General features: G+C 42.9%; 1 protein-coding gene across 1 annotated transcript in view; it reads left to right on the top strand.

The window, feature by feature from the left end:
* Positions 1–10644, top strand: part of ezrb (ezrin b) — an 81211-nt gene that overhangs the window by 65455 nt on the left and 5112 nt on the right. Inside the window, 5 exon segments of the mRNA XM_023974001.3 lie at positions 3036–3166; positions 6043–6105; positions 6108–6167; positions 6170–6197; position 7609. Of these exon segments, the coding sequence (XP_023829769.1) occupies positions 3036–3166; positions 6043–6105; positions 6108–6167; positions 6170–6197; position 7609 (283 nt within the window).

The raw sequence follows: 10644 nt of genomic DNA on the forward strand, positions 1-10644 counted from the left end.
GAACCTAACCCTACACTGGAACCTAACCCTACACTGGAACCTGAACCTAACCCTACACTGGAACCTAACCCTACACTGGAACCTGAACCTAACCTTACACTGGAACCTAACCCTAAACCTTACACTGGAACCTGAACCTAACCCTACACTGGAACCTAACCCTAAACTTGAACCTAACCATACACTGGAACCTAGTGCTGGGCGATAAATCAATATCGATAATTATCGAGGTAATTACTTCCCTCAATAATAAAATGAAAACTTTTAGATTAGTTTTCAATAATGTCGATATAGAATAATTGGGTACAGCAGTCCATTTAATCTCTGTGACGCAGCAGGAACGTGCGGAGAAGTGACAATATGCACGTGGAGAGGTATACACCCACTAAAAACCACTTAGCACCTCGAGTGATGGAGTAGCCACTATTAACCACGAAAAATGTGTGATGTAGGCGAAAACAGTGGCAGTGATAGCCATGGAGAAGGAGCAGATTCCAACTAAGAAATGATTGATTTAAAAGGGTTCAACTGTTTCAGTTATTTGGAAGGGGTTTGGCTTTTTGAAGTCCGACAAAGAGCAGAGCAATGTTCAGTGCAAATTGTGCCGTAGACAGGTGGCTACCAAGTCTGGTAATACGACAAACCTTTTTTCACCATCTGAAGCAAAATCACTCTTTGGAACATGCAGAAAGGTTGAGTTTGCACCACGGTATTGATAAACGCCTCTCAAGCACCTTGTTCGCCCAAAGAGATGTTCGCCCAAAGCAGTCAACACCGACAGCGTTTATGCCCTATGAGCAAACATCGAAAAGACACAAAGACATCACACATGCTATTATGCATTGCATTGCTAAGGACATGCTACCAATTAGCAAGAGGCTTATCAATTTAATTGACCCCAAGCACGTGCTCCCTGGTCGCAAACATTTCTCTCACACCGCACTGCCTAACCTCTACGCCGAGTGTTGGGGAAAAAGTTGAGGAACAGCTCAAGACAGATTTGACGTATTTTGCTACTACTACTGATCTGTGGTCAAGTTGCACGTCAGAGCCTTATATTAGCCTCACTATCCACTATATTGACAGAGTGGAATCTTCTAAATAAATGCATTCAAACATCATATTTTCCCGACGACCACACGTGTGAAGCTATAGCGGAGGGGCTCATTGACGCTCTCGCCTCTTGGGGACTCAGTCAAGACAGACAGGTCTGCATTACAACAGATAGTGGTGCGAACTTGGTGAAGGTCGCTCAAATCAACAAATGGACCCGACTGCAGTTTTGGACATCGTCTGCACTTGTCAATTGTGTATATTGAAGTGATTGGTTAGATGAAACTAAATGTGATTTCTTCCCCCATCAACTGATTTTAACAATTAAGAGAAATCAAGAGATTTTAATAAGAGAGAGTGGGTAGAGGCAAACTGGTGGATCGAACAATTGGAGTGTGTAAAAGTGGTAGGTGCCTTTTCCTATTGGTGGACAAAGAAGAGAGACCTGGCAGTTGCTAAAAAAAAACACAACCTATCCCAGCACAAGTTGGTGACAGAGTCGTCTACCAGGTGGGGATCACGTCAAAAGATGGTGCAAAGAGTACTGGAGCAGGAGAAAGCCATTTCACAGGTCTTGTCCAGTGACAAGAAGATCTGGCACTTAGCTCCCATCTATACAGATATAGATGTTCTTGAGTCCATCAACCAGGCATTGACCCCACTCCTAGAATTCACAGATGCTCTGTCTGGTGAGTCTTATGTCAGTGTGTCTTACCTGAAGCCAGTACTACACCTGTTCAATACAGAGGTCATGAAACCTGATGATGGTGAAACAGAGCTCACCTAAACCATCAAAACGATAGTCATGGACTATCTGAATGAGAAATATGATGACCTCCTGGACATAGCCTCGTTGGTCGACCCTCGGTTTAAAACACATTACATCAAAGAGGAGAAGGTGGGCCACATAAAAGCAAGAGCTGTCTCAGAGATGGTCAACGAGGGACATGAAAACCCAAGCCCAGCACAGGGAGACATTGCTGCTGCTTCACCACAACMGACAGCTAAAAAGAGAAAGTCACTGGGCAGTTTTTTCAAAAAGCCATGCTCCACCACCACAGGTCTTATTGAAATCCAGCTGGTAGAAAAGGAACTCAGCTGCTACCTTCAGTCTCCTGATGCTGACAGTGAAACCAATCCACTGGACTGGTGGAAGATCCACCAAAAACACTTTCCCAAAGTCAGCCACCTGGCAAAGTGCTGCCTGTGCATTCCTGCGACTAGCTCCCCCTCAGACTACTACAACTACCCCAACTTCAACTGTGATGTACCATTAGGCTAACAGTTATAATGCGTATAGACTTGCACTATTTTATTTCTTTATTTCTTGCTCATGACTTGTAAGGGTTTACAGCTTTAAAAAGTGAAGTTAAAATGTTATTTGTGAGTTCTACTTCTGACTAAGAAACATTAAAGCCTTTGGTTTGTTCAGACAGGCTTGAGTCTGAAGCAGATATGCACCTTTTTAAACATTATTTGATTAATATCGTGATAATTATCATTATCGAATGAAAAAATATATATATCGTGATAATTTATTTGCCTTATCGCCCAGCCCTACTGGAACCTAACCCTACACTGGAACCTAACCCTAACCTTAACCTTACACTGGAGCCTAACCCTAAACCTAACCCTACACGGGAGCCTAACCCTACACGGGAGCCTAACCCTACGCTGCCAACCTTCAACAATAAAGGGGAAAGGGTGTTTTTGTGTCATTAGTCTAGATTATCTAACCAGCTTATTTAACATAACTGAACAAACTTCAAAGGGTATCTGTAGAATGACAGTTTATGCCTGCTACACTGTGCCCCGAGTTTGTGTGTGTGTGTGTGTGTGTGTGTATGTGTAGTGTGTCTCTACTCTATGTGTGTAAAATCACACAGCAAGAGGGGCCAATGGCCCCTGAGTGGTTATTACTTAATTAGCCAGCACACGTCAGCCTCTCTTTGTGTCTCACACCGGCCCTCTCTTATCTGCAGGGCCCAGCTGGAGAACGAGAAGAAGAAGAGGGAGGCCATAGAGAACGAGAAGGAGCAGATGGAGAGAGAGAAGCAGGATCTGATGATGAGACTCTACCAGTTTGAGGAGAAGACCAAGAAGGCAGAGAAAGGTATGCCCGGGGAGAACAGGGTCTGACTAGTAGGGACACTAGGGTCAACCAGAGCACATTTATCACCTAAATGTAAGGAGATGTGTGAGTAAGAGAGACAGAGAATGTGTGTGTACATGCGTGTGTTGGTGTGTATGCAGCATTTTCATGCCGCATTAAATAGCTTAAAACAGTAATGATATTTGAGAAAATGACTCTGTTGACAACAATTTGCATTTAAGTAGTTTGAAAATTTCTATCTAAGTTCTATTTTACTGGAAGTAGTAGTATACAGCTAGCCTTGTGCTATGTGTGACTTTATGTCCCGGTGGACCTTAGATAGCCCGGCGGTATTGTTTCTGCATGGTTAGATATCAGTTATCAGGTTGATAAGGCATTTACTGACTGTCAATGCTTCCTCATCGACCTTTGTTTGTAACCTTACATATTATTATACTATACATGGGTCGTATTTATTAGGCATCAAACAGAAGAAAAGCTACTAAAACAGGGATGGACTACCTGAACGTGTCCAATAAGAAATGCTTGTTTTTGTTTTCCGTTGCAAAACATTTCTGCAATGTTTTGCTACGGTGAGCCCTAATGAATATGACCATGGTTTATCTCTATATTCAGTCTAGCAGATAGCGTATACCTTCTCTCGGATTTACTTAACCGGATTATTATTGTATTATTATTTCCATGAATAGCTGTGGAGAGTGTTTAGGATTACATCATGGAAGTAGAACAACCCTGTAACTACAGTAAGTGCCTGGTGGTTCCATACTATCCATAATGCAATCATACATTTGTAAGATTTTGTACTTCGTTTTGAAGGTCTGCTTCAGAGGTCGGTCCTTTGTCCTTACTAACTAACATTTTAAGTGTAATGTTAGAGAGTTGTTAGGGTGGTTCTGATTGTAATGTTAGGTGTTAGTGACCTTATGTTTACTATGTGGTTGTAGTGTTTTCTGTCTATAAATTATTGTTCCTTAGTGTAGTTCTGTACTTGTCTAGTACTATGTGTTCCTTAGTGTAGTTCTGTACTATGTCTGTACTATATGTGTTCCTTAGTGTAGTTCTGTACTATGTCTAGTACTATAATGTGACCTTAGTCTAGTTCTGTACTATGTCTAGTACTATATGTGTTCCTTAGTGTAGTTCTGTACTATGTCTAGTACTATATGTGTACCTTCTGTACTATGTCTAGTACTATATATGTTCCTTAGTGTAGTTCTGTACTATGTCTAGTACTATATGTGTACTTAGAGACAGTTATGTACACTTGAGACAGTTATGTACTATGTCTAGTACTATATGTGTTCCTTAGTGTAGTTCTGTACTATGTCTAGTACTATATGTGTTCCTTAGTGTATTCTGTACTATGTCTAGTACTATATGTGTTTCTTAGTGTAGTCCTGTACTATATGTGCTTCTTAGTGCAGTTCTGTACTATGTCTAGTACTATATGTGTTCCTTAGTGTAGTTCTGTACTATGTCTAGTACTATATGTGTTCCTTAGTGTAGTTCTGTACTATGTCTAGTACTATATGTGTTCCTTAGTGTAGTCCTGTACTATATGTGCTTCTTAGTGCAGTTCTTGTACTATGTCTAGTACTATGTGCTTCTTAGTGTAGTTCTGTACTATGTCTAGTACTATATGGTTTCCTTAGTGTAGTTCTGTACTATGTCAGTATATATGTGTCTCCTTAGTGTACGTTATATACTATGTCTAGTACTATATGTGTTCCTTAGTGTAGTTCTGTACTATGTGTAGTACTATATGTGTTCCTTGTGTAGTTCTGTACTATGTGTAGTACTATATGTGTTCCTTAGTGTAGTTTCTGTACTATGTCTAGTACTATATGTGTTCCTTAGTGTAGTTCTTGTACTATGTGTAGTACTATTGTTCTTAGTGTAGTTCTGTACTATGTTAGTACTATATGTGTTCCTTAGTGTAGTTCTGTACTATGTGCTACGTACTATATATGTGTTCCTTAGTGTAGTTCTGTATTATGTCTAGATCTAGTACATGTGTTCCTTAGTGTAGTTCTGTACTATGTTAGTACTATATGTGTTCCTTAGTCAAGTTCTTGTACTATGTTGTAGTATATATGTGTTTCCTTAGTGTAGTTCTGTACTATGTCTAGTCTATATGTGTTCCTTAGTGTAGTTCTGTACTATGTTCTAGTACTATATGTGTTCCTTAGTGTAGTTCTGTACTATGTCTAGTACTATGTGTTCCTTAGTGTAGTTCTGTACTATGTCTAGTACTATATGTGTTCCTTAGTGTATTCTGTACTATGTCTAGTACTATATGTGTTCCTTAGTGTAGTACTGTAGTATGTGTAGTACTATATGCTGTTCCTTAGTGTAGTACTGTAGTATGTCTGGTACTATTTACTATATGTGTTTATGAATATCTCTGTCTTGCAGAGGTGTATTTGTCTTTTATCTGTCAGTGTCTCTCTGGGTCTGACCTGCATGAGGAGCATGTGTTTAGATGTTTTAGGTGTTTTCCAGGTCGTCTTTGATGCCTTACTAGTCTAACACGATGCACAGACGATCAGATATGATACCTTAGTCTGTGTATCGTGTTAGGCTACTATCAGATCTCACAACGCCTGAAAAAGTGTTAAACCAACATCTCTGAAACCACATTAGTTTCAAGTTTCACTTTTTATTTGTCACATGCACAAGTGCAGTGGAATGCTTAACTTGCAAGCCCTTCACAACAGTGCAGTATTCAATATTAAATATATATTCTGTATTCTCTCTCTCTCTCTCTCTCTCTCTCTCTCTCTCTCTCCTATCTCTCTCTCCTCTCTCTTCTCCTCTCTCTCTCTCTCTCTCTCTCCATCTTTCTCTCATCTATCTCCCACTCCACTCCACTCCAGACCTGCAGGAGCAGATGCAACGTGCATGCAACTGGGTGGAGAGGAGGATGGCGGAGGACGAGGCGCCCGCCTGGGAGCTGAGCGTCAGGCCGCCCTGCTGGCCAAGGAGGAGCTGGCCCGCCACGCCAGGACCAGATGCACAACCAGGAACAGCTGTGAGAACCACCACACAACCATCATACGACCATGTTACACATCACATCATACAACATGTTACAACATGTTACAAACATCTTACAACCATGGTATAACCATCTCACAACACCTTACACCATGGATATAACCATCTCACAAACCTTACAACATGGTATAACCATCTCACAACACCTTACAACATGGTATAACCATGTCACAACACCTTACAACCAGGTATACCATCTCACAACACCTTACAACCATGGTATAACCATCTCACAACACCTTACAACATGGTATAACCATGTCACAAACACCTTACAACCATGGTATAACCATCTCACAACACCTTACAACCATGGTATAACCATCTCACAACACCTTACAACCATGGTATAAACCATCTCACAACACCTTAAACCATGGTATAACCATCTCACAACACCTTACAACCATGGTATAACCATCTCACAACACCTTACAACCATGGTATAAACCATCTCACAACACCTACAAACCATGTATAACCATCTCACAACATCTTACAACATGGTATAACCATGTCACAACACCTTACAACCATGGTATAACCATGTCACAACACCTTACAACCATGGGATAACCATGTCACAACACCTTACAACCATGGTATAACCATGTCACAACACCTTACAACCATGGTATAACCATCTCACAACACTACAACCATGGTATAACATCTCACAACACCTTACAACCATGGTATAACCATCTCACAACACTTACAACCATGTATACCATCTCACAACACCTTACAACATGGTATAACCATCTCACAAACACCTACAACATGGTATAACCATCTCACAACACCTTACAACCATGGATAAACATCTCACAACACCTTACAACCATGGTATAACCACTCACAACACCTTACAACATGGTATAACCATCTCACAACACCTTACAACCATGGTATAACCATTCACAACACCTTACAACCATGGTATACCATCTCACAACACCTTACAACCATGGTATAACCATCTCACACGCCTACACATGTATAACCATGTCACAACATCTTACAACCATGTTATAACATCTTACAACCATGTTACAAACCATGTCACAACCCCCCTAAACCTTACTGCACTGTACCATAACGCTACCATGTCACAGCAATTGAAACCCTGCTACAACCCTACTATACTGTACTATACTGTACAATTCTGGAATTGACTTATCTGACACAAGACTGTTTAGCCTGCTGAGCTTAAGCCTAGACACCCCTCTTCAACATGTAAAACCCAAACCTCACCTCACTGTAGCGCACTGTGCAGAGCTGAAATGAACTCCTCCATGCAGCACTGAAGACTGTGCCTCTGTACCTTACTGAATAATGCCTTCACCACAGTAAAAGTGGACTACACCCTTTATGCTAGACAGTGTCCACCCCACCCTGCTCTGCACTCTGCTCTGCACCAGACCACACACAGGGTCACTGTAACAGACCTGACAGTAAACCTGTAGTCTAGGGTGAAGAATATTGACAGTGGAACACTGAGGCTGTTTTATAGGACAAGTTGGGACAACAGCCACTCTGAACCAACCCATAACGAGCAATGTGTTCATGATAAACAGATAAGACAGCAGACAATAAGCCACTATAAAACACCAAAATGGTCAGTCTCTGCGAAGAAACAGAATGTAGGATACGCTACAGGGTGTGCTCTAATGGGCATTCCTCAAACATGTAATGCCTCACTATGAACCCATATATACAAACAGGCACCACTAGTATGAACATTACAACACCAATCTACTGTTTCTCTCAACATCTCCTCAGCTTTAACTAGGTAGACTGGAATCTCCAGTGACTAAGCAGCAGTCTAGCCTAGCAACCTGTTGACTGTTTTCAATAGAGGCTGTGTTGGCCCTTTTTGAGCCAGACACACATTTTCCAGCTGAACACACTTGACAGAGGTGTTTTTGGTCAAGTATCCCCACTGTGTGTGTTGTGTGTGCTTTTGTGCTGGGCTTTGGTGTGTGGTGTGTTGTGTGTGTGTGTGTGTGTGTGTTGTGTGTGTGTTGTGGTTGTTGGTGTGTGTGTGTGTGTGTGTGTGGTGTGTGTGGGTGTGTGTGTGTGTGTGTGTGTGGTGGTGTGTGTGAACAACAAAGCAGCGTACTGAGCCCGACAATAAGCACTGAGCACTGTACTCAACCTCTCCTTCGTATCATCTGAGATCCCAAGATTGGAAAGCTGCCGCGGTCATCCCCCTCTTCAAAGGGGAGACACCCTGGACCCAAACTGTTACAGACCTATATCCATCCTGCCCTGCCTATCTAAGTCTTCGAAAGCCAAGTCAACAACAGATCACTGACCATCTCGAATCCCACCGTACCTTCTCCGCTGTGCAATCGGTTTTCCGAGCCGGTCACGGTGCACCTCAGCCACGCTCAGTACTAAACGATATCATAACCGCCATCGATAAAAGACATACTGTGCAGCCGTCTTCATCACCTGGCCAAGGCTTTCGACTCTGTCAATCACCATATTCTTATCGGCAGACTCAGTAGCCTCGGTTTTCTAATGACTGCCTTGCTGGTTCACCAACTACTTTGCAGACAGAGTTCAGTGTGTCAAATCGAGGGCATGTTGTCCGGTCCTCTGGCAGTCTCTATGGGGGTACCACAGGGTTCAATTCTCGGCGACTCTTTTCTCTGTATACATCAATGATGTTGCTCTTGCTGCGGGCGATTCCTGATCCACCTCTACGCAGACGACACCATTCTATATACTCCGGCCCTTCCTTGGACACTGTGCTATCTAACCTCCAAACGAGCTTCATGCATACAAACTCCTTCCGTGGCCTCCAACTGCTCTTAAACGCTAGTAAAAACCAAAAGCAGCTTTTCAACCGTTCGCTGCCTGCACCGCACGCCCGACTAGCATCACCACCCTGGACGGTTCCGACCTAGAATTGTGGACATCTATAAGTACCTAGGTGTCTGGCTAGACTGCAAACTCTCCTTCCAGACTCATATCAAACATTCCAATCCAAAATCAATCAAGAATCGGCTTCTATTCCGCAACAAAGCCTCCTTCATCACGCCGCCAAACTTACCCTAGTAAATCTGACTATCCTACCGATCCTCGACTTCGGCGATGTCATCTACAAAATAGCTTCCAATACTCATCCAGCAACTGGATGCAGTTTATCACAGTGCCATTCGTTTTTGTACTAAAGCACCTTATACGACCCACCACTGCGACCTGTATGCCTAGTCGGCTGGCCCTGCTACATGTTCGTCGTCAGACCCACTGGCTCCAGTCATCTACAAGGCTATGCTAGGTAAAGTGCCGCCTTATCTCAGTTCACTTGTCACGATGGCTACACCACCCGCAGCACGCGCTCCAGCAGGTGTATCTCACTGATCATCCCTAAAGCCAAAACCTCATTTGGACGCCTTTCCTTCCAGTTCTCTGCTGCCTGCACTGGAACGAATTGCAAAAATCTCTGAAGTTGGAGACTTTTATCTCCCTCAACAACTTAAAAATCTGCTATCCGAGCAGCTAACCGATCGCTGCAGCTGTACATAGTCCATCTGTAAACTTACCCACCAATTTACCTACCTCACCCCCCATACTGCTTTTATTATTTACTTTTCTGCTCTTTTGCCACCAGTATCTCTTCTTGCACATGATATCTGATGATTTATCACTCCAGTGTAATCGCTAAATTGTAATTATTCGATTCATTGCCTCCTCATGCCTTTTGCACACATTGTATATAGATCTCTTTTTTTTTCTTTCTACCATGTTATTGACTTGTTTATGTTACTCATGTGTTAACTCTGGTTGTCTGTTCACACTGGTATGCTTTATCTTGGCCAGGTCGCAGTTGCAAATGAGAACTTGTTCTCAACTAGCCTACCTGGTTAAATAAAAAATACTGCAGGTCTTTCTGGTACAATGGTGTATCTACTATATGGCCCACACCATAGAGTTAGATAGAGGACTCCAGATGAATATAACCAGTTTTAATGGCGCTGCCCATGCTGTCACAGATGCCAGGTTGGCACAGATACAAATATGAGTCCTCTATCTAACTCTATGGCCCACACTGAAGTCATTGTACCTTATCACCAGATTATTAGCCCCAGCACTTGTTGAGACAGACTGGACTCTGGCCAGRCCCAGGACATGTTGAGACAGACTGGACTCTGGSCAGCCCCYGCACTTGAGACAGACTGGATTCTGGCCAGTCCCAGCACWTGTTGAGACAGACTGGACTCTGGCTAGCCCCATCACTTGTTGAGACAGACTGGACTCAGGCCAGTCCCAGCACACGTTGAGACAGACTGGACTCAGGCCAGTCCCAGCAGTTGTTGAGACAGACTGGACTCTGGCCAGCTCCAGCACTTGATGAGACAGACTGGACTCTGGCCAGCTCCAGCACTTGATGAGACAGACTGGACTCT

The sequence above is a fragment of the Salvelinus sp. IW2-2015 genome, linkage group LG28, assembly GCF_002910315.2.
Source record: "Salvelinus sp. IW2-2015 linkage group LG28, ASM291031v2, whole genome shotgun sequence".
In the NCBI taxonomy this organism is placed as follows: Eukaryota; Metazoa; Chordata; class Actinopteri; order Salmoniformes; family Salmonidae; genus Salvelinus; species Salvelinus sp. IW2-2015.